Source organism: Haplochromis burtoni, unplaced genomic scaffold, assembly GCF_018398535.1.
Source record: "Haplochromis burtoni strain Fernald_Lab_line unplaced genomic scaffold, NCSU_Asbu1 Contig_173, whole genome shotgun sequence".
In the NCBI taxonomy this organism is placed as follows: domain Eukaryota; kingdom Metazoa; phylum Chordata; class Actinopteri; order Cichliformes; family Cichlidae; genus Haplochromis; species Haplochromis burtoni.
The window spans coordinates 578,389-602,581 of record NW_024582534.1 but is presented as its reverse complement, the minus strand read 5'-3'; the positions used below and the strand labels follow the sequence as shown (position 1 = coordinate 602,581).

Sequence of the window (24,193 nt, the reverse complement as noted above, 5' to 3'; positions counted from 1 at the left end):
ACCCTTTGTGGGAGGCTGAATTCTTTACACTAGAAACATCTATGAACGTTGCGCACTGAGGCTGTTCCATCATTTACTGCTGTCTCTGTATTGCACAGTGTTAATGTGCAAGTTCAGGTTTAATGTAAATGTTGAGGCGTTTCTTAAAATTGAACGAGCGTGATGGGCTCAGTCATTTAAAAATCCCGACCATAGCCTCGGCTCATCGTTCACCGTGCGTGATTCGGAAAAAACGAATAGACGAATCATCTGAAGTGCTTCTTGAATTATCCATCCATCCATTATTTCATATTCAATCTCGTCAGAGTCAACAGAATAGTAGTCTAAATTCCCACGGGTCCTGAAGGTAGCATTTAGTAACTTACTGTAAATTGAGCAGGTTGTGTCACATCGAGCAGGAAGTTTTTCAGCCCAGCGCCAGTTACACCCTGTCGGGGGTTTTCGCTTCACTGTCGACAGAGCAGTGTGTCTCTGAATCAGCGGACTGTTGTTCATTTGAAAGGTGAAAATGAGCCTCCATCGAGCGCTGCTGCTGTTAACGTGTGTGTCGCTGTCGACCACGCTCAGGATTTTATCCGGACGTCTCAAGTGCTCTCGACAGGTGAGAAAGGTTTTACAGTAGAGCGGCTCCAAGTTTGCCGAACACAACAGATACTTCCTGTTCCAGTTTGTGTACGTTATGAAAATAATTTTAGACAAACTTGAAAAGAAACTTTGAGTTTTCCTGGTAGCGAAAGAAAGTTTGTCTTTTTAAAGAATTCGATATTTTTGACTTCTTTACATAAGATTATTGTTCCTTACATAGTTTTGAGCTACATTTTGTTTAAGGCCAATTTTTCTCTAAACAAGGATTTTAAAATAAAACTATGAGCACTGTTCGTAATTCATTTAACTGAGTGTCTTGCTTAGAGTGTAGTCCTCGCACCTGTATTTGATTCTATAAGGAGTGAAGGCGCAGTCACAGGACTGAGCTATGTAATGATCAATGTATAAGTAACGTCGTGTTTAAACTTTTGCGGATCTTTTTTTCTTTTCTTTAGTGTTTGTGTAGCGAAGAACAATGTTACAGTTTATCTGGTTACAGTTTAGCTGGTTACAGTTTATCTGGTCACAGTTTATCTGGTCACAGTTTAGCTGGTTACAGTTTAGCTGGTTACAGTTTATCTGGTTACAGTTTAGCTGGTTACAGTTTATCTGGTCACAGTTTAGCTGGTTACAGTTTAGCTGGTTACAGTTTATCTGGTCACAGTTTATCTGGTCACAGTTTATCTGGTCACAGCCCACAATGCTAATGATTGACAGCTGTTCAACGTTCTGGTTGAGCGCTGTTTATCAGATAAGCAGTGTTCCTGTGTCGTGTATGAGGCACAGCGTTGTACAGCTCTAATATCTATCAACTTAAAATAGAACATCCGGGCATTCAAACTGCTGTTTGCTGAATAATTTTGTAACAGTTGTTGTAAACATTACGTTCATGTGACTCCTCTTCAAATAAAAAAAAGAAAGAGAGTAAAGTCCCTACAGGTGCACTGATAGGACCTTAAATAGGCTCCTACAGAGGAGCCGATGGAAAGCATTTTATAATACTGAATACTACACGTCTCCTTACTGATGTTCTCTTTTTGTCCATCTTTTCCTCTCCAGGATTTGAATTGTGAAGTTCGTGAAAGTGAGTGGATTCTTCAGTCTTCCTCTCGCTGCTGTTGCTCAGATTTCTTGGTTTGATCCTGGTTCAGACAGCGCAGCCACTGCTGACAGAGGAAGACAACAAGAATTTGGAAAACAATCAAACAAAAAGATATTCTTTAAATGCACCAATATTACATTTGGGAAGAGTCATTTGTGATGTCGTGCTGTAATATACCAGGAAGTAACAAACACAGTGTTGAAACACAGCAACAAAAAGAGAGACGAACAATGAACACAATCGCTTAAACTAAAAACCTTTGCTAATGGGACAATGACACTGGCTGTTCTCTGTGTGCGTTTGCAGCTAACTGTCTGGACAAACGGTGGCTGAAAGTTCATGATTACACTCCCAGCAATCCAGAGGACCTGCAGGTGTCAGTGGACGTCAGGCCAGACGAGGCAGGACTCCTGCAGCCAGTGCTAGAGGCTAGTTGGAAGTTAAAGGATGATGGTGAGTGAGTCTGCGGGGATGATCATGTACAACAGTACATACATGAAAACCAACACATCAGAGACATGAAAACACTCAGATCCATCAGTTTTTCAACAATCCCTGATTTTAAAACTGATGATGATGATGATTTAAGTCAGGACAGTTACTTATAACGTGGCTGTTTTCCATCTTTATTTATAAAGCACTTTAACATAAAACCAGAGTTCACAAAGTGCTGTACACATACAAATAGCATAAACAACAACAAAATAAATAAATAAAATAAAACGTGTTAAAAAGTCAAATTGAGTCAACCCCTTGAAAGATTTTTATCACACTTTGTTTCACAAATAGTAAAAACAAATCTGATAAGATATCAGGAAACAAACTTAAACTAAAACTATTTGGAAAAGAAAAAGAAGATTAATGATAAAAATGCGCGTTTGCACGCTCTTGGCGTTTACTCCAGGTTAAGATAATGTGGGCGTGTTTTTGTTTGTTTCTCACCGCCTCGTGCTTCTCGGCCTTACCTGAATATTTTCTGCTATATTCACCTCCAGGTAGCATCCATTTCCTAAAGGCCACCGAGCTTCATGTTCTGGTGGAATCCACCAATCAGAACCTGTGTGTTCGATATTCGTTCAAAAACGAACTCGCGATGAGGAGCCCATCAGGAGAAAAGGTGAGTGTGGTTTTCAGTGTTGTTATTTGTAGATGTAACTGGATCCCTGCAGTTAGCAACATTTCATGCAGACAAAGCTTCAGCTTCAATGAATGATTGTTTACTGAGCTCTGACCAAATGATTTCTGAATAAAAGTCAACTACAAAGGATAAACGTACACGGAGAACATGATGGTTGTTTTCAATGCAAACTTTTAACCTGTAAAGGAACTGCTGATATAACCACTGCGCACCGCAGCATCATCCCTGTGCTGACGCTGTCTGGATCCTCTGTCCTCCACTATCATAACAACACATTTGCTCGGTTGCAATGATGGAGAAAATTTACCAAAGTTTAGCAAAGCTCTCAGCTAAAGTTCATTAGACTGAACATGTCTTTTTTCATCATTACAAATAATACAAAAAATATCCAATAAATCGATATTATTAAAAATGAGCGAGGATTTCTGTACTGTGAAGTACTGCGTTGTTTCAAGCAGCCATTGGCAGAAAACTACTACATAGGTCCATATACATTTTTTTCATGTCACCGATTATACCCATCACGCTCAGAACGTCCCACTGTGTGAGTGAGGTTCGATCAAACATGCACCAGCGTGTCCAGCAGTGGCATTCATACTGGTGCAAAGGTTTCACATGTGTGCTCCTGACGCTCAGCGTTGTTCTTGGCTTTCAGTGGTCATTCTCAGCTGATATGCTGGTGCTGGATCCGGGGCAGAGCTACCAGGTCTCTGTCTTCAACATACCCAAACCAGAACTGCACCACAGCAGCTACGACATCAGGAAAAACCTCCTAGTTCCTCGTGAGTTGAATTCAGAACCAGTGTTTGGTTGTTCCTGTTTTTTTTTCTCAGAGTTGTTTGGGATTATCTGTTTATTCATTGTTGTTCAGATGTTTTCTTGTTGTTATTTTGTGAACCTATACAATCATTCGAATGATTAGCTGGAATATACTGGACTAAATACTTATCAGAGGCCCAGCTGTGTGTGCAGTCACACACCCTCTCCTTTCCATAAATCACATGTAGACTGGTTGGGAAACTCACGCCGCAGATATCCTGAAGACACTTGAATGTACAAGGTGTTTGAGACAAAGGGATGGGATCCTTTTTCGTTTTCATCATAAAGATCTTTTCAAATACAGAATTCATACAGAAGTATGTCCCAGGGCAGGTTTAGACTCGTGAAGCTCTTAGACGATCTTCTATAATTGATTTTATGAAACTGTTTTTGGTTTACTCAGATTGTGAAGATCCAGAAATGACGAACACACAGTTCTGCATAGAGAGAGGTAGGTTACTGACAGAACCTCTAAATCCCCGTGAGAGTAAGTAAATCTTATAAAGCACGTCTGTCCTGTCGTCTGCTAACAGGAAGTCTGTGGCAGCCTAACATCAGTCTGAGTCAGGTCACTGTAGCTGATGGAAACTCTGCTCTGGCTGTCAGCTTCAGCCCTGACAACCTGTGTGAGAAGTACATGGTTATTGTCAATGGCTGCTCTTCTCAACAGGATAAACACAGTTTAAATAAGGTAAGGATTAATAATGTGGATGATGAAATATCAGGTCTCTGTCCTCCAAGTCTCTGTTAGTACAGGACTTAATAATTGATCAACAAATCGATACAGAAACCTGGTATAAATAAAATTGAATCATCCTACATATTCAAATCTTTTTTGTATTCAAAGAGTTCGTGTGCAGTTAGCAGTTTCATTTCAACAGTACTGTCATCACAGTGGCCTATATTTTGTACCTTAACCTAGTTTTTACACATTTTTGTCAGTACAGGAAACTCTGCAATTAATTTTTCTTTTTTTTTGCGTCACTTGTAGAAAAGGCTGCTTATGGTGTGTAAACCACAGTCACATATAGATGTTACCTTGTAAAGCACGACTGATGAAATAATCGCCAGACATTATAATTTATTGTAAACTGGAGTATTTATTGAATCATGTACCATTTATTACAAAAGAAATATCAAATCTGTCTGTATCAAATGTACGCTCCAGACTTGGCGTTACGAGGTTCATGCATTTGCACTTCCAAAAAGACGAAGCTGAACATGAACATATAACAGAATTTTATTTGGTGAATCGAACATCTAAATCTTCAAATGTCTAGAACATCGTTCTTACTGTGTTGTTTATTAAATGTTGGTCAAACTCGTTTTCAGGCGAATCAGACCCTGAGTGTAACATTCAGCCTGGATAGTTGGCCGAGATCGTGCTGCCAGTTTGATGTTCAGGTAAAACCTTTCAAGCCTGTTCTGCACAGTGATGCTAGTTTAATCATATTTATTATTATTTTAATTCTGATAATACTTCACCATGCTGTAGGATCCCACTTCACCTGGGTGCACAAGTTCATTTTGTCTTTATTGCAGATTAAACCTTATTTCTCACAATGTGGTGAAGACTGTACCCGTCGAAGGAAAACTCAGAATATTTGCCCCAGTGTGACGAAAGGTCCTGCAGGTCAGTATCACGTTTGAGTCAGAGGGTGGCTGAACGCTCTGTCAGATCAACACTTTATAAAGTAATGATAAAGTCGGTGGTTTGATTCCCAGCATTTTCCTGTGCTCGTACACTAGTGAACATTACGACACCGTAAACATAGTTTCGTTTCGGCCCACACGAGGGTTCAGCTTCTGCGTGTATCCACCCCGCACACATGTGGAGTGCCATTTAGGCTGCTTTAGCTTGCCCACAGTTGCTCACTCTACAGCCCACCTCCTCCTCTCATGATGTGCTGCATCTGTTCTCACTGATGCTTGCTCTGGTCTTGCTACTGTTGCTACTATTATAACTCAAACCAGCTGTGTATCTACGAGGAGAAGTGGGTTTAACAGCCATTTAATTTTGACTTAAATGTAACCAAATAGTTTGGTTTTGGAACGAAGTAACTGCGAAAATTGCTCAGATACCCAAAATAAAGTTTCTAGGTGGAGCAGGTCATTGACTAATTGGAAGGGTTTTGGTTCCAGCCTGGCTGCTCCAGGCAGTTGCATCTTCTGCATCTGTCGGAGTACGAATGTTACATGGAAAGCACTTAAACACAGAAAAAAGTGCTTGTATGAAGAGGTGAATGAGGCAAGATGTGTAAAGGTATTGAGAGCTAGGGCAGGGTAAAAAAGTGCTACGTAAGAAGCAGTCATCATCACACCAGGTAGTGGGTGGGATCTATTTGGGGGACAAGTGAAGAGTTTGTCCTCATAGTTGTTAGCAGCAGGAAACATTGGCAAGTATAATGATGTGAGTTCCAGGGTGGCCGAGGCTCACTGAAGCACATGGGGAGCGAAGGCTAGCCTGTGTAGTCCGATCTAACGGAGCAGTTACTGCAGCTCGGGTATCTGTTCACTCTGTTGGTGTCACGTTGAATTATTTCTGCTTCTTACAGCATTCCCAGCAGATAATGCCCCTCACTACGGGTTCGCTTCCCTGGGAGTGGTGTCGATGTGTATACTGATGGCAGCTGTTATGTTTGCCATCTGCAGGAAGCCAGGTTAGTCTCCTTTAAGTTCTATATCAAGTTCTAACTTCAAAGGTTTTGATTGGAGACGTGGCTCTCCATCGATTTGTGCACGGATGTTATGGTTTAACTTTGCTCTTCGGTTGCTGATGATCCTCTCGTGGTCTCTTCTACTTTCAGGGAAAACTAATGTCAGTGCAGGACCAAAGGGAGTTCAGGAAGTGCAGCCAGTCAAACAAAAGCCCAAAGTATTGGTCATCTACTCACAAGACCACCATCTGTACAGGGACATCGTGCTGAAACTCTGCACCTTCCTCCAGACAAAGTGTGGCACTAAGGTGCTAGTAGACCTGCTCGACTCCACCTCAGTAGGCATGGTGGGTCGTCTGCGCTGGCTCGAGTGGCAGCGGCAGCAGCTGAAAGATCCCTCGGACAAAATTCTCGTGCTGTGCTCACGAGGCGTCCAGGCAAAGTGGAAGGCCATGTGCGGTCAGGGACGAGTGACTTTGAAGGAAGACCTCCTATCGCCCACAGACGACATGCTCACTCCTTTTCTCAACCTCTTTCTGCCAGAAATGCACCAGGCAGGCACGCTGGGCAAGTACATGGTAGCTTATTTTGATGACATCAGCAGCGAGAAAGACGTGCCGTCGGTTTTCGACATTGCGGTGAAATACAGGCTGATGAAGCACTTTGAAGAGCTGTTCTTCCGCATCTTAGACATCGAAAAGTATCAGCCGGGGCAGGTGAAGCACATTGAGGGAATCGGTGCAGATGAATATTTCAACTGTCCCTCTGGTAGAGCTCTGAGGACGGCCATTGAAACTTTCCAGGCCTACCAGTTTGAAAATCCCGACTGGTTCGAGAAGCAGTGTGTGGTTAGTGAAGAGGAGGTCCTAAACGACGCCAACATGCTTATTGAACAGCTGCATATTCCTCCCGTCCTTGAATGTGTCCCTCTAATCAGAGATGAGTTTCCTGTCTATGTTCGTGACGTGGAAATCAATGAAAACAGCAACAGCATTCACATTCTCACCCCAGAACTGAACCCGGAGAGTCAGCTGTCCTCAGTAATAGAACTTATACCTGCAGTCAATCCATCAGACAGACATCAGCATTCATCCGGCCTGGAGGACGTGCTGACGGAGTCTGTCTACGTAGCTGAGCCAGCTTTAAACAATCCACCGCCACCCAGACAGAACTGGGTCTCCCTTGTGGATGAACCGTTTAGTCACATTCCCACTGAAGATAATGAGGAGGATTCCTTGATATCTCTGAACCAAGCTTCTGCTTATTTGGACCAAAGAAGCCAAGCTCCGCCGAACTCCCTGGACTTTAATTCTCCAGAATCGTCGTGTACAAGTGTTCCCGGGCAGCATTTCCCCCCCTCTGGGATGGATAACTCTGAGCATGTGCAGATAGAGGAGAACGAGGCTCAGGAGCCAAAAGGACCAAGCAGTGGCTCCGATCAAGGCTACAGCTCAAAAAACTCCTCCCAGCACGAATGTCCATCTAAAGACGAGTCACTGGTGGCTTTGGCAAAGCTGCAGAAGGAGCTGTTTGAAGAATTTGACATTACAGTGTGACATATATTTGATGATATTTCTTACTGGCAACATGATGTTGCTGTGGCAGACTGTTCACGTCGGCTTCTTCTTTGGCGTTAATCATTCACAGGGGAGTTTGCAAACCAGTGACTGCCCAGGAGCAGCTGATCCCAGGGAACGCCAGAAAGTTCCACATTTAAAAGTTGGCAATAAGCAAAAGACCCTTGACCAGTAATGTGCTTGTGTAATATGTGTAGGAGTTGTGTCTTTTTCAAAGATAAAGAACACGGATTACTGAGAGTTTGGTTCCTGCAAAGAAAAATCCAAAATGCATTTAATGTGATGTTTTTAAAGCTGTACTGCAGCTGAAAACAGCAGCGTCATTAATCATTACAGCATTGTAGCGTGACTGTTAGCGATCACGGTGTATTTGTGTTACTCTGAAACTTGTGTTGTTAATTGTTGACAGGCCAGACAGGTGTCGTGGGGACATGAGCGGGTGATATTGTAGAAAACGGTTACAGCATGAGTTTAACAAAATATTTGCATTTGGTTTAAATGAATTTGTAATAGCTTGTTTTGCTCACTATACAGGTGTGATTGTTGCTTACAGGAAGTAGACTTTGTTTCATTTCCCCGCCTGCACAGACTCTTTGTTTGTCAGCTTGTCTCCTCGCTGCATGTTGAAAAGGCCAGACAGGAAGCAGGGGCACATTTAAGAGCCTCTGGAAAATCACTAAACATGTATATATGCCTATATATAGGAGTGAATGTGAGTGCGAATGGTTGTCTGTGTGTTGGCCCTGCGACACACTGCCGACCTGTCCAGGGTGGACCCCGCCTCCCACCCTAAGACAGCTGGGATAGGCTCCAGCACCCCCACGACCCTGAAAAGGATCAGGGATGGAGGGATGAATGCATACAAGAATAAAAGTTTAATGGGGAATCAGTGGGTGAGGGAGGGGCTTGGATAAGCTCCCTCTCAGGCCTAACTGAACACACGCCTGCCTGATGCCTAAACCAGGCAAACAAGAAGTGATTTAAGTTGGAGGCAAATCGATATTATCAATGAATATTTTCAGATGATCAGAGTCTTGTATTTGTTCCCTTGACAAAGGGTCATTTTCCATTTCCAGCCTAAGGGTGCGTGCACTGATGTACAGTAGTTAACTGTAATGTGACGTGATGCTGCTCAGCTAGTGTTCACACGTGTACAGCACAGCTGTGAATGACGAGCACGTTTCATCATGAAGCTTCAGTCTTTGTTCGGAAGGACCTGAAAATTAAATCTGATGGTTTTTCCTCCTGTTTGCTGTACAGATGTTATTTTATGCTTGATGCTTTGTTGTGTTACATTTTCAATCACCATCTTCTGAACATAATCCACAATAAAAAAAACACTCTGTTGTTTTTAATTGAAAGTCCTCTGATTTATTTCAGGTTTCGACCGCGTGACTCTTCTTACACATCGAGTTGGCTACATAGATTGGATTATATCAGTACAGATATACAGCACACAATTTTATAGTACAGGTAAGGTCCCCTCTGTAAAACTCATCAACATCTGTGTAAACGAAGAAAAGGAAAGCTTGTATATTCTGATACAGGAGTGTTAAAATCACACACTCTGTTTTTCACACGAGCTAAAGAAGAAGAAGAAATCATTTCGATTTGTGTGGCAGGAGCAGCTCCTCTGAATCCCCATGTCTGTTAAAGCCTTTGGTAGTTTCAGTAAAACTGTGCACTGTGCTTGTTCATGCAGGTAAAGACCCACTGCACGTCAGCTTAGTTTAATCTAGATATGGTCCTGCTAAGTATTAGTCTCAAGCTTCATGTGCAAATCCCCTCAAACACTGTGAGGGAGCGCTTCCAACAACACTGTATACATATGCAAGTGTTTCAGAGATTACTGGCACAAGGAAACAATACAAAAATAGTATAAAATATATCATTTAGAGTACTATGGTAAACTGTGATAAGCAGCAAACAAATAAAAGAAACAAAGCCAAGGCAACAACATGTCTGTCATTTTATGGATATCTATAAACACCAATGAACACTCATTAAAAAGCAATAATATTGAAAAGAAAAAATCAACGATTTGAGCAAAAGTTTCTTTTCTCTGCTAAACATGAAACTTCTCTCAGTTGCAGATAGCTGAATGTGTGTCTCAGCCAACAGGACTTCAGCTGTGCAGACGCAGCAATCACAGACTGGTCCTGGTACAGTGCAGCCAGTTTCTGCTCCATTTACACTCATGTGCTTAACTGGAATCAGTTTAACGGGATGAATGTCCTCACAGAACGATTGGTTACATTGTAACCCAAGTTCCCTTAGTAAAGAGACTATCTCTCCACCTTCTTTATCCCACATACATGTATGTATAAGATGCAGCTTAAGTCAGTGCAGCTGTATAGTGTAGTGGTGAGACTGCAGGGGGCTGGGAAGCTCATCTTGGAACCGGAAGGTCGCCGGTTCGATCCCCATCTCTGTCTGTCCTGGTCGTTGTGTCCTTGGGGAAGACACTTCACCTACTGGTGTTGATGGCAGCCTCCCTTCTGTGGCTACAACTGTAGCTGCCTCCACCAGTGTGTGGATGAATAGTGGAATTGTAGAGTGCTTTGAGGGTCTTGCTATATAAATGCAATCCATTATTATGACACACCTTTGCAGTGGGAGTTGCAAGCTTGATTCCCACCTGGTACCCAGTAAGGGATTTCTACCTCATCTTCACGGACCTGAATGGTTCGTGGTTGTGGGCCTGGGACCAAGAAGGTTTACCCTCACAACAGTGGTCCACTAGCCTTTGCTTCATTATTCACAAAGACTCCACCATTTACAGGTGCTAAAATGGCTCATGGAAGGCCATCAGCACTGTCCAAATCCCACAGAGGGCCAGCTGGTCACCAGATGGTGTAGGGAACATGGTAAAGCGTGACCCTATGAGGTCCCTTAAGTGTGACAAGAATCCTGTGGCAGTTTTTGTAGGGAGCAACACAGACTGCCTTGGCTGCCACTAGTACCGAGCTGAAGGGAACCTACAACCCTAACTAGCATTTCCTGCAGAAACAAAGGATTGTCACAGGCCATGACGTCCCATCCTTCTTGGGGTGGAAAGCTCCGAGAGCACTGAGTAGAATTCAGTGTGGTGATTGCGTATCAGCCTTGCTTGCCAGGGGAGAATGCTGATGATCTGACAGGCACCCTCTCTACTTTAAAGGACAGGCTTTAAGGTGACCCCAAACCCTGCTGCAATAGGCCAAGGCTGCTGGGGCTTCCCATGATGCAATGTTTCTTTTTAGCTCATGTTTAATACACCAGTCTGTGTTTAATCATTAGTTATTTTTCATCTCTGCCTCTCTTCCACGTGGGTGTATCTGTTTTCCTGTGCACTTCCCTCACCCTGGTTCTGCTGGAGGGTTAGTCCCCTTTAACTTGTGTATTATTGGTCTTTATCTTACAATATAAAGAACATGCTAAGGCAACACTTGTTGTTAATTTGGCGCCATATAAATGCAGTTGAACTCAATTAGATGTGTCAGATCCAGCCTGTCTTATTCCTTCATGGGGGAGGAGTAAGAGAGACCCTGAGTGGAGATAAATTCAGAGCTGGAGTGGAGGCCACTGGTAAAGTCTGGATGCTCTGCCTTAGACAATGTCATACCATATACCACATATAATATAATAACAGCCTCAGCATCTGGAATATGTAAGGCAGAGAGACAGTCTCGACACAAACACAACAGAAAACTGCTTTTAAGGGTTCGTGCAACAACATTACACAAGTTTCAGTTTAAATCACTTCCTAACAGCAGAGCTGAGACACTGAGAAGAACGAGCCAAATAATGTGGACATTTCCTGCACTTTTTTGCATATTTAACACATTTTAAAGTGTTTGTCAGTAAAACCGCCTTTTAAGCAAAGTGCACATTTTGAACTTCCTCCAGACAATCAGTGCTGCAAGTGAACGTTCAAAGGCTTTAAACTCCTTCATACAGCTTTAGCTTTAACAGTGAGCACACCATCGTTTGTGACGGGTACATGACAGGTATCATTATCAGTCTGCTTTGCAATATGTTCTTTGTCCTTCAGCCTGTAAAGAGTTGGACAGCGCTGAGGTAACACGCTGCTGGACATGCAGACGTGTCAGTATTGTTTCACTCAAATTTCCTTCAGCTGATGTGAGAAGGTTGAATAAAATCTTTTGTTCTCAATGAAACTAAAAATCTTAAATATAGTAAACATATAAATATATTTAATCAAAGTGCATTAGAAACAAGCATTTCTTGACAAAACATCTTTCTAATCTGTACTGAAATTATGAAAAAAAGCAAAGCATGTTTGCTGCCTGCCAAATGAAACAAACAGGTCATAATTCTGTTACGCCGCCGTCTTTCCTCTACAATCATCTACGCTGCACACACTGGTCACGGACACACCGGCACTCGTCGTCATTAAAGTTCACTCATCTCCAAAGCAATAGGCACTAAATCATGTTCAGATTACTCAGACTTGGATATTGCACACATAATAAATACTTTACCAGACGTGATTGCAAAATACAGAACAACGAGCTCATAAAGGAGGAGAGAGACAAAGTCAGTCAGTAATGCCACCTGATGTAAAAGTGTCCTATTAATGTGAAGTCCTATTATTAGGGTTATTATCATCATTATTAGTATTATTATCATTATTATCATTATTATTATTAGTATTATTAGCAGAGTTAACACACTTAAATGTTTCAGATCATTAAACAAATCTTAATATTAGATAAAGATCACCTGAGTAAATACAAAATGCAGTTTTTAAAGATAATTTCACTGATTAGGTGAAAGGTCCTCCCCTGCCCCCCAAATAAGTGATTGTTTCACCCTCAGCAGCAAGAACTGCAATCATGTAATTGGAATAAAACAAAGGCTGATGTTACATTTATCTAAAGCATAAATAAAATAAAGACTTTGGGGATAATATTCTGTGAAGCTGTGAGACATTTGAAGCTTCTCGTTGAATTTGGCCGAACATTAACACACTTGTTTAAAAGAAATGCAGCAGCCAGACGTGCTGGAGGTAGTGTGGTGTTCTGGGTTTCAGCACCTGGATGACTTCAGATAATTCAACCCAGCAAAGAGTGTGATAGACACACTGCTCCACCCTGTGGATGCCGTCAAAGACTTTCAATGTGGCTGAAACAAACTTCTTCAAACCGTGGGCGCTGTCGCAAACACCTGATTGCAGTTTTTGCTGCCAAGGACGGCACAACGAGTTATTAGGTTGTATTTACTCTGATTGTCTTTATCTAATATCACAATCTGCTTAATGGTCTGAAATGTTTAAGTGTGATAAATATGCCAAAACCAATGAAGATATCAGGAAGGGGGTAATTACTTCATCGTGATACCTGTGCCCTCCCCAGCATCACCTGGATGCAGACTGTCTCCCATCTCAGGTCTCATCTATGTAAAATGATATATACACTCTGAAAACCATGAATTTTCATACAAATTCAGTTCATTTATATACACATACGTGTTCGTGTTGTTTAAAGCTTCTTACTGACTCTGTGTATCAGGTACAGAAGCCTTTGAACAGAGAGCAAAGGAAACGCTGACGTCCAGAACATTTTTCTTTTCTCAGGTTCTGGAATCTTCCAGGCAGAGAATAATTTAACAAACAGAGCTAGAAATTTAAAAATGACCAAACATGTGTTTAGCCTTCACATAGAAAGCTGAAGGCTAAACTCTAACCACTGCATTATGGTTTTTAGCTGTCGCCTGCTGTTTCGTAACGCACTGAGAGGCACTTACACCAAAATGCACCACAGCTGATAGTGAGACAAGCTGAAATCAGATCTAAGGAATATTGATGAGCACCGCCAAAGCTGTAATAATGTAGCTAAATTCGATATTACTGCTATATACTGAAAAAATCATTATTTTTCTCCTTTAATTGGATTTTGTGGAGAAACCAGTTTCAGCATGTTAGAAACAGACGTGCTCAGAGTGCTGAGCTTTCTGGGCTAAAACTTTAAACGATGAAGAAATGATGTCGCCATTGATTTGATGGGTTTTTGTTTACTTCGTTTTGTTTGTTTATTGGAGAACTTGAACTCTGCCCGTTTGTGACCAAGAGAACTGCAGAGTCAGAACTCAGAGTGAAAGAAAATACTGACAGAAGCCTGGGGGGTCGTGGCACTGTAGGGATGGGGGTCGTGGCACTGCTGGTTTGTAAGCAACTTACACACAAGTCTACTCTACTTTCAGTACGATTAACGACCAGCAGACATCACTGTCATTGATAGAAAACACTAATGTACATTAGGTGGAGCAGAGCCCGGCGTTAGGACTTAAATCTGGAGTTTTCAAATTGCAGTTTGATCTCAGCACAGTCCAGCTGCTGTCCCTCGGAGGTCGTAGGCTGAACACACAGCAGTGTTGTGAGTCTCCTGCAGGTGTCTGACTGTAGCACCTGTTGGCTGGTCTGAAGAGGGCTCGTTGTAAGGCTGGTACAGGTGACACCAGGCATGTCCAGAAACTGGAAAATCCGTTTACCTCTTACGTTGAGCGCCGTCTGCCCCAAACGCAGAAAGCTCATCGAGTTTAGCTGCTATCACAGGCAGGTACGCGACATCATTTCCACTTTCCAACATAAATGGGAACGCGCTGTTCTGAAAATAACGTCATCCTGTCAAGTAATAAGTCATTTGTGTAAAACGGGCCGTTTCTTATATCGTGTTTTTCTCCTCCGTCTGAGCAACATCGTGTGTGACATCACCACCACCTGCAATATGGCCGCGGATTCAACAGAACTGCTCACACTTGTATTGAAAGCAGACAAACCTCTGAGGGCCCCGTGAAAGGCTTCGTGTACAGCAGTGTGAAAAAGTATTCGTTAAAGTGTTTCCTTGTTTCTTTTTTGTTTGCATATTTGTCACGTTCACCTGTTTCAGGTCAGACCTGTTCAATCAAAAACTCCATTACACAGAAGGCGTCTGACAAAGTGACGCAGGCTACAAGGAAAGCATCAGGACACAGGCGAAAGAAGGACGCTTGACAGGGTTACAATGTCAAAGGCTTTGGGAAACCATAACGCCGTCCACCAAGAAAACCTGGCACAGTGGTGAACCTTCCCGGGAATGCTCAGCTCTACAGTGGTTTTATGCAGCAGGACACCAGCAAGTCCACCTCTAAATGGTAAAAAACATGAAGATTTTTTGACTGGCCGATGGAAGTCCTGATGGAAAAGTTGCTCCACAGTGAAGTTAAACTCACTGGCAGTTATTGCAAACACTTGATTTCAGTTGTTGCTGCCAAGAGTGGCACAACAGTTATTAGCTTTAGGGGGGCAGTCCCCTTTTCACACAGGTCCAGGTAGGTTTAACGTTTTCCAACAATAAATAAAATCATCATTCTTCATATAAAAGTACATTTTGTATTCAGACGGGTTATTTTTAAATCATATTAGAATCAGAAAGTCTGATGATCTGAAACAGAGAAGTGACAAACATGCGAACAGCGACAAAAAAAGAAATCAGGGTCAGATACTGTTTCACAGCTCTGCATGTGATTAATCACAAAGTCGTTTGGTAGTAAGCATCATCGATTGATAACAAAGGCCAAATGTGGTCCCTGCGGTTTAATTAGTGAGTCGAGCCTGGCTTGTAGTCTGACAGCGCTTGGTGACCCTGGAGCTGCTTTGGAAATAAAGATTTCAAATCACAGTCACTGAAATAATGAGATCATTACGTAGCTGCCTTTGGGCCCACTAACACAGAAAGACCTGAACTAGCACATTAGGCCTCCACAGCCTCCAGTTGATGGAATTTCTGCCTTTACCCCATTTTTTTATTTTATGCTGAACATTTGTCTTCCCACCTCTGTTAGTGGTAACACAGAGACGGAGCCTCTTCAAGGCCCTTTAATAATACTTTATGTTGAGATGCAGCTGGGAGGCCCAACAGGAGCTCACCACGGGAGATAAGATTTAGTTTTTTCAGTCTGATTAGAAGATTGGTTTTGTTTTTTGTCTATTATTTAGCAGCTAAATGCCATCATCTGCACTGCTTATTTTATTGTTGCCTGCGTGTCTGATACCTGATACCTGCTTTGCTTATCGCGTGGACGTGAATCCAAATGCCAGCATCCCGAGGCGGACACTCGGTGGTATTTGGGATTTTCCAGGTTCCAGCTATGTCTGTCCTGCCGTCACAGGCAGAGACGGCCGCCACGGCTCTAGGACTGAGCCACAGCCAGAGTATTGACATACCCGTGCGGACACATGTCGTTCTCGGACACGCAGTGGGAGAACTGGGCCGGGTTGCTGCCGCCAGCCAGCCTGCGGACCCCCCGGAACGCCACACACTGCTCCAGCAGCTCCAGTAGCTTACAGGCCAAGAAGAAGATGTTTTTGAACATGAACACCGACACCGGCATCTTGTAGATGTAGACCTGGAAACACCTGACCACCAGCAGGGGCGCATTAACCACCAGGCCCGTGGAGAAACGGGCCCAAAGCCACCTGCAGCGCAGCTCGGACGCCGTGAGCTCGTACAGCCAGACCACCGGCACGGCCAGGGCCACAAAGTACACCGAGATCACGGTGTATTTAAGATAAAGCGTGGGGATCTCGTTCCTTAGCAGCATCTCCACAAGCGTGAAGCTGTCCAGCAGGTCCAGGCAGGTGCCCATGAAGCAGCTCTGGGAGTGGTGCCGCGTCGAACCGTTCAGGTCCTCGATGATGGAGTTGATGAGGCAGAAGAGCAGCGGCGCAGACAGCAGCATGACGATTTTGAAGCCGGTCGCTCCGAACGGGACCTTTAACGTGATCAGCTCCAGGATGGAGGTCTCCAGGATGAGCACCACCTTAGGGGTGCAGGCGATGACGTAGATGAGCCATGCAAGGTAGGCGTAGGTGAACTCTCCGAGGTTGCAGCCGAAAATGGAGCTTTTCTGGTGAAAGCCGCAGGCCCGCTCCCTCTTACTCCGCGCGTTCTTCATGAAGAAAATCCCCCAGCCCGAAATCACCACGAGGTCCGTGGCTATCCACGAGCACCAGTACAGGTCCGTGAAGATGATGAGGTAGAAATCCAGAACGCCGCCCTGGAAGATGAGGAGGAGGAAGCACAGCGCCTTGTACAGCATGCTCCTCTTGGATTTGTGCGCCAGCAGGGGAGCGGTCTGCACGAACTCCCCTGATGTCATGATGCTGGCGGCGGCTGCGGATGAGGTGACCAGGGCCTGGATGCTGCCGCTGTCCTCCGGGATGATGCTGCCGCTGGTGGTCTGGGTGTCGCGCCTCCTGCTTAGCTGGCCGTCTTCGGAGGAAAATGAGATGGGAGAGTTGGGGCAATCGCTCGCTTCGGGTGGGAAATAATCGGCCTTCGGATTGTCTTTTGCAGTTTCAGTGACCATTGTATTTGCGCTGTCGCCTCCCTCTCGACTGTTTTCTTCCCTCTAGCTGCTTTAAAGGTGGAGAGAACCAGCCAGGCGCAAAGAAAGGCACGGACTCGCGGAACGGATTCCACCTCCCTCTGCTTTTGCGCTCATTTCCATTCGTTTCTCACACATGTTCACGTCTAAGAATGTAACAATAGTGGTTTGCTGTTGAAAAGGCTTTGATTGCGGTGTAGCTGCTGTTAGTTTCGGTTTCTTAGATCATGTGCTGCCGTTGGGTCAGATCAGGCTTCAATGTTCGCCCAGTCCCCTCTCCATCAGGTGCACGCGCGTAAGAGCAAAACTGAAAATGAGTCCTTTTTAAAGACCAGAGACCTCTTTAATCCGAAAGGAGGATTTCAGATCACATTTTGGAGCATTAACAAACAGACATATTCCGAGCAAACAGGACTGGAGTTCCTCCTAAAGCAACAGTCTGTGTCAAGCCGTCCATCACGGCCGGACTGGCCATCTGGCGTACGGGAGCTGTCATAAATGACCACAGACAGCACAGGGCACTGGCCCAGTCCGCTCCTCCCTCCCTCCTTTTAATCCGAGCTGCAGAGGACGAACCAAAGAAGCGCAAAGGAGCCGAAATGTTAATGAAGAAGGACGTTTGTCACAGCTCTTTCTTCTTTACTGGTTTATGGTCTCCTGTGAATAAACAGTATATCTCATAAAACCCTCAAAAGACTCTCCAGCAGCATTTCTCCACTTTCACTTCACGGTGGGGTTGTGACACTGTGGATGAATCCCTGACAGCAGATCAGTTCTTTGGTTTCTCTCTTCCTTGTATACAAAATATATTAAATTGTGAACAAACGGAGTTAAATTCAGATCTAAACATTCATGTAAAGATGCAAAAAACCCAGATTTTTTTTTTACTGTTGATATTAGATTTCACTTTAAATTTTCATCAGCTTAGTTTTTTCTTCCGTTCAAATATGAAGTTGATTGGACTTCAATCAACCAAATGTTCGTTCGTCTGATTCCTCTTTCAGGTGTTTATTAAGGGGAAATAAATCCAGACCTACCTGGCCCTGTGTGGAAAACCTAAACCTATTAAACTGGTTGTGCCACTCTCTGCAGCACCAATTCGTGGCTCCATTTCCCACAGAACAGCATCAGGCCATCACACTATCACCACTGTGTTTTGCTGTTGGCATGATCTTCCTCGGCTGAAATGTTATTTTTACGCCAGATGTAACAGGACACACCTTCCAAAAAGTTGAACTGTTGTCTGTCAGCCCACAGAGCATCTCGGGGGTCATCAGGATGACCTTTACGTTCCTGTTGCTCAGCAGTGGTTTTTATCTTGGAGCTCTGCCATGCAGGACACTTTGTCCAGTTTCTTATGATGGAGCCATGAACACTGACTTTAACTGAGGCCGGCAGTTCTGTGGATGTTGTTCTGAGGACTTTTCTGACCTCTTGGATGAGTCGATGCTGCGCGCTGTAATTTTGGTCAGCCAGCCAAAAAGTAAAAATAAAAAAAAGCTTTCCTAAATAAAGGTTTGTATGACTTTGGGTGGCAGGGAGGTTACGAAACGATCGATACGCAACCGTAAACCGTCTGTTATTTGGGACAAATTCATTACAACAGCACATGAAACAAGTCTGTGGACACCCCAGTTTGAATCTCCACACAAAAAGGGCCACATGAGTTTGACCAGCAGCTGGTTTACACATTTAGCACCGTCGGAAATATTCATTAGAATTTCAAGAACATTTTTAAATGTCTCGCAACTGAAGGAATTCTGCACCGAAGGCTGTTCAAGAACTCCAGCAAGCAGAGACGTCAGGCTGGAGGACAATTATCCAAAACACATTAAAGTAAAGCTAAATGAGAGTTGTTGTTTTATATCGCACAAAAGTGACAAAGGCTGAAATTTGTTCTTAAAAACAGCTACTAATCAGAATCAGAGTAAAGCTGATCCATGAACGAAGTCGACACAGCAGGAAGATTTTTAAACTTTAATGTCAAGTTAAGATGGATGGCTGTGGAACATTGAAAACACTCATTTCAGTATAAACATATGCATTCCAGTGGCATTCAACAAGTCAGCACCAGCTGTCAGGAGTGTGGGTCAGCGTCTCAGCTTCAAGGCTTACTGAAGTCCGTTTGAGCTCAAGCAGTGACTTTGGAGCTGGTTCTGGGAGGGCTTGCTCTGCGCTACCTCGAGTCCCCGGGGTTGGGGTTAGAGGCTGGTAGTTTTCAAAAGTGTCCATGCTTACATCATTTATCTGACCGATACTGCAGCTCACACGTACGGGGCAAATACTCTCCTCATGTCCAAATACAGGTGATCACCCACAGACCGCTCCGTCGGGTGCACGGGGTTAGCAGACGCTTCGGTTATTGAGCAGCTCACGAACTCTGTCCACTAGTGGCTTCGACACACTTGCGTTTTGTTCAGTAGTACTGCTGTAACAGTGAGAATCACACTGATGTGTCAGAGAGATCTGAGCTCAACGTCTCAGGTGAGAAACAGGCGACACGCAGCCTCAGGAGGGTTTCCTGAAGAACGCCCGACGCCCAAACCTTTGTTCAGCTGCCATCAGTCACAATGTGGACCTAATTTGTTCCAAACAACAAACTCCTTTGTTTGCTCTGAGTTTTTGGAGCTGTTCAATAAGTGAAGCCTGACGGTAACAAAGACGCCCGTCCTGCATCAGGGCACTTTAGTCCATCGTTTGGATTTTCTACAGTTTATGTTGAGGTATAAAATGCTTTAATGGCGTGAACTGTAGGAAATATGTGGCGGTGGAAGATGTCGTCATTACAGCTAATTTATTAACCATCTGCACAATATATTTGCTGTCATCAGCGTTCATAAAGAAAAAGATTGGGATCTTCAAAAACCATCTATAAAATCTTACAACACGGCCTCACAATTACAGTAAATGGTGCCGAGTAAGCGCGAGTGTAAAGTCTCAGGATTATGTACAAACACCTGGCTAGATAAGAAGTCAAACCCGCGCCCACAAATAAACTTGACAATTTTTATTATTTGAAGAAAGTTATAAGCTTTGTTAAATTTTATACCGAGTTCTTTTATCGTTTCCTTTTAACATGAACCACACGAGAAAGACTCACAAGAATAAATGTCTAGAAAATGTTTAGCACGAGTGCACCGACTTGTTGGTTTTTCCTTTTTTTTGTTTTTTAAATATTTTAGAAGTTCATTATTAATGGCCTGCTTAAAGGCACTGCCACAATACAGGGGTGGAGGGAAAGCTACTGTCCATCACTCGCACAAGACAGTCCATTCTAGTGTCTAGTATATACGGGGAGGTGAGGGGTGGATGTAGGGCGCCGGCGGTCGGGGCTGCTATAGGTAAATCTCATAGAAATCGTCCAGCTCCTCGTGAAACAAGTCCCACTCGTCCTCCGAATCAGTCACCTCGTCGTCGGTTCCCGCGGCGAGCAGCATGAGGAGCATGTCGCTCAGCTCGAACGTTACCATCTCCTCGTCCTCGTTGTCGAAGGAGTCGGTGCTTTCCCGCTCGTCGAGGATGTCCCACAGCGGCGTTCGCCTCGAGTTCTGAAAGGAACCGCAAGAAAACTCACAAACGAAACACATTTGTGCTTTTAACCATGTGGACACAGTGTAGCCACGTTTTCCTATTTTTATTTCACGGCTGCTTCTAATGTTTCCTGCACCATCGTCGCCTTCCAGCTACCCTTCCTTCCTTCCTTCCTTCCTTCCTTCCTTTTAAGACAGTGGATGTAGCGTATGAACACTAACTGAGTCGGTGCATCTTATTGCTGTGACGGTGTTCTGTGTCACTCTTGGCCGTCTCGTGACCTTTCACACTCCTACGAGCTGAAATTGAGCTGGGAGGAGTTGCTAATCCAATGCTGAAGGTTTTTCTTCCCTCTACAACACACCTACTGCTCGTGCCCCACCCCCCCACACCACTCCCTTGCAGTGGGTGTCCAGAGCAGAAGATAAACACACTCTCCTGTCCGGCTATGATATGAAAGAGTTCAGAAAAAGTTACCCGGTTCCTGCTGTTGGATCCAGTCTGTCTTCGCTGAGGCTGAGCTTCCTCCAGCCGCCCGTCAGGAAAGGCGTGCTTGTAGAAGCAGTTTGAGCCAAAGGGGCACGTTCCACGACCCTCGTCAAAGTATCGGCATGGTTTACTTCTGGAGAAGGCAAAGAGGAAACCAGAGAATAAAGATGCCGTCTCGACAGCTCACACCAGGACAGCTAATCCTCGTGTGTTTCAGTTTCCGATCACGACTCCCCACACTGTGCGCTCACCATCCCACTGCTGTGACTCTGATCACAGCTTCCTATTCAAAAATCTGCTTCTTCTTCCTGCAGAGTTATAAAACCTGCCTTAAAGCTTCAGCTTCAGTCCTGCTCCTACTGCATTCTCGTTTAGTTTAGTCAAACTAAAGATGAACAACAACTCTGTGTCACCGTTTCCCACACTACACAATATGTTGTGTATACATGAGATGGTGCGACGCCTCGTTGCAGCAGCGATGCTCTTTAGTGAGTGTGGGCGTGTCATGCAAACCCTACCCCATGCCGTCTTTGTATTTCTGGATGAGTTTCTGCTTGTCGTCCTTATCTTCCACCCAGTACTCACTTGGGATGACAAAATTGGATGTGATTCGACACTCTGGACAAGACCTGCCCCAAAAAAGAACAAGATTATTTTTGTTTTGACCCAGTCTCATTATCTGACAATATAAAATGGCTTTAAGTGACTATTGTTGTGATTAATATTTATATAAATAAAATGGACCTGAATAAAGCACAGCAAGCATGCACTCACACTAGAACAGCTGGGGATCAAACCATCATCCTGTTGGTTCAGACAACCTGCTCCACCCTGAGAGCAGGGTTAGCAGCCACAGACCTCGGCTAGTGTCGCATTGAAAGAGCTGACGTGTGTTTCCTTGACAGATCTGCGATGAACCTGATGTTTTCTATAAGCATCGTTCTGCCTATAAATATTTTTGCATTCCACTTTCTGCAGCTACATATTTAAAGAGCCTTTACAGAGTGGACACTCGGGTGTGTGAGCTGGCTGTAGCTCAGGAGGTGGAGCAGCTCATCTCGGTTTGATCCCTGGCTGCTGTCAAAAATCCTCACGCTCCCATCCTTGCTAGTATGAATGAGTGAACGAGGCAAGTTGTATAAATGCTTTGAGCGCTCAGGTAGAGGAGAAAAGCGCCTAAAGAACCCTTTACAAAGGCTGGAACTGTCCACCCTGACCAGCCGTGAAACAACAAGCTGTGATGTCCTGCAGACTCTTACTCCACACCCACAATGTCACTTCCACTTTGTCCACAACAGACTGAAGCACTTACTTGATGATTTTGCTCTCAAACTGCTTGGCACTCCTCCACTTGCGAATGCACTTCAGACAGTAGCAGTGGTTGCAGTTGGAGAGGATGCCAAAGCGGCGCTCGCTAAGGTTGACCTTCTCAAACACCACCTCCATGCACACGCCGCACATCATGTCCTTGCTGCGCTGGATGGCAAATGATATCTCCATGTCTTTCTCATGGGCTTCAATGCATGCCTAAAACAGGGAATGACCTTCAGTAAGCTGAGGAATCAACAGAGGCCTTCACTGCATGCAGAACATTTCTGGCTTTAATCAGCTTCTTGTAAGTTGGGCGGTGTTTTGTCAGACTGCATTCAGGCAGGAGTAACACTGACAGATCCAGAGGACGGGTTGAAGAATCTTAAAAAGAAATCCACGGCTGCATTTACACACACTCATGGGCACGAATGTGGAGGGGACCAACTGGAAACACAAGCTCACATACATATACGCCCACCTACAGTTAGTGAAATGTCCCCTTTGAAGCCCACCACAACCAGAGCTTATGTTTTTACATGCCGCCATTTTTGGGAGCATTTCAAGCTACCGTACATCAATACAACCGTTATGTCCCAGATTTTAATAATGTGTTTGCATTAAGCCCATAGTAACGACATAAATTGCAAAAAAAAAAAAAAAGTGCAATAAACTACAAAAAAAATGGAAAATCTTTTTTTTGCACATATTTCTAGTTAGAGAAACGTCAGAGGGACGTCCCTCAAGACTGTTACGCAAAAAAGTCGCACAAAATAGTTTCCAAGCGCAGGAAGTTTATTGTGAGTGTCTTCATAGTTTCATTTTTGGGATACACTAATTTTTATCAACTGCAGGAAAAAAAAACAAAAACAAAAGAACCCAAAAAACAAAACCAGCATAAAAAAAAACTACGTTTCCCACGAAAAATGACACTTCCAGTTTCTGCAGGTAAGGGCAGACGTGATAGTTCGCGCTGACATTTATTCTAACGTAGGAAGTGCTACGAACAGCTGATCAGCTCAGATGTTTCTGGATTATAATGTTTTTGTCAGCGCTTTTTACACGATTTTTGCAAAACCGTTTGTGGAAGGAAGCTGCGACCCGGGACAAACTGACTCCATCTTACACAAGTACAACTGCTCCAGTTTCACATGCAAAAACAACAATAATAATAATTGCACTAGCCTATGTGGTTGCAATTCCACCAGGATTTTAAAATCGTTGCGTAAAATGGGGCGTGCACACTCAGATGGCCTTAAAGGTTTAAGGTGCGTCTCAAAGGTTTCTGGTTTCCATCATCGAGTTTGTGCAATAAAACGATTGCAGAAAGACGGTGATGGAATTTGTGCGCCACCAGCAGGCCGTGCTGTAACGGTTACCTTGGTATGCTCTGAGCGCTGAGTGTTGTCAGAGGGGTGGAGCACCTGGAGGCCACACATGTCACACACATCGCCATGGAGATAAGCACAGTTGATTCCATAGCGGCACTCTCCGACAGCAGCATACGGACAGAGCTGCTTCCTCAAATCTTCGTTGTCCAGCGCAGGATCACGGTCAAGCTCCTCAATGAGAGGGACTGTGCTCTCCACAGTCGCTGGCTCAGCTGCACACACAGACA

The 24,193-nt window shown here is 44.1% G+C and overlaps 3 protein-coding genes across 3 annotated transcripts in view; 1 reads left to right on the top strand and 2 right to left on the bottom strand.

The window, feature by feature from the left end:
• The first annotated feature begins 230 nt into the window (after positions 1-230).
• Positions 231-9,233, top strand: il17ra1a (interleukin 17 receptor A1a). The gene is made up of 11 exons (XM_005933836.3): positions 231-601; positions 1,645-1,669; positions 1,994-2,140; positions 2,683-2,804; positions 3,481-3,607; positions 4,048-4,095; positions 4,178-4,335; positions 4,977-5,048; positions 5,187-5,277; positions 6,200-6,304; positions 6,452-9,233. Exons 1-11 carry the CDS (start codon positions 509-511, stop codon positions 7,855-7,857), a joined length of 2,394 nt encoding a protein of 797 aa, XP_005933898.1. The 5' UTR covers positions 231-508; the 3' UTR covers positions 7,858-9,233.
• Positions 9,234-9,344: 111 nt separating this feature from the next.
• On the bottom strand, positions 9,345-19,102 carry tmem121b (transmembrane protein 121B). Its single transcript, XM_005933813.3, has one exon. It carries the CDS (start codon positions 17,227-17,229, stop codon positions 16,051-16,053), a length of 1,179 nt encoding a protein of 392 aa, XP_005933875.1. The 5' UTR covers positions 17,230-19,102; the 3' UTR covers positions 9,345-16,050.
• Positions 19,103-19,210: 108 nt separating this feature from the next.
• Positions 19,211-24,193, bottom strand: part of mkrn1 (makorin, ring finger protein, 1) — a 27,199-nt gene continuing 22,216 nt past the window's right edge. Inside the window, exons 3-7 of the mRNA XM_042225528.1 lie at positions 23,955-24,178; positions 22,580-22,794; positions 21,786-21,896; positions 21,256-21,400; positions 19,211-20,795 (exon numbers count right to left, since the gene is read on the bottom strand). Coding sequence (XP_042081462.1) covers positions 20,583-20,795; positions 21,256-21,400; positions 21,786-21,896; positions 22,580-22,794; positions 23,955-24,178 — 908 coding nt within the window. The 3' untranslated portion in view covers positions 19,211-20,582. The remainder of the gene's footprint in view (positions 20,796-21,255; positions 21,401-21,785; positions 21,897-22,579; positions 22,795-23,954; positions 24,179-24,193) is intronic.

Coding starts and splice junctions, on each gene's coding strand:
- il17ra1a (XM_005933836.3), top strand. CDS start 509: ATGAGCCTCCATCGAGCGCTGCTGCTGTTAACGTGTGTGTCGCTGTCG. Junction 2,141..2,682: donor TTGGAAGTTAAAGGATGATG/GTGAGTGAGTCT, acceptor ATTCACCTCCAG/GTAGCATCCATTTCCTAAAG. Junction 2,805..3,480: donor GGAGCCCATCAGGAGAAAAG/GTGAGTGTGGTT, acceptor CTTGGCTTTCAG/TGGTCATTCTCAGCTGATAT.
- tmem121b (XM_005933813.3), bottom strand. CDS start 17,229: ATGGTCACTGAAACTGCAAAAGACAATCCGAAGGCCGATTATTTCCCA.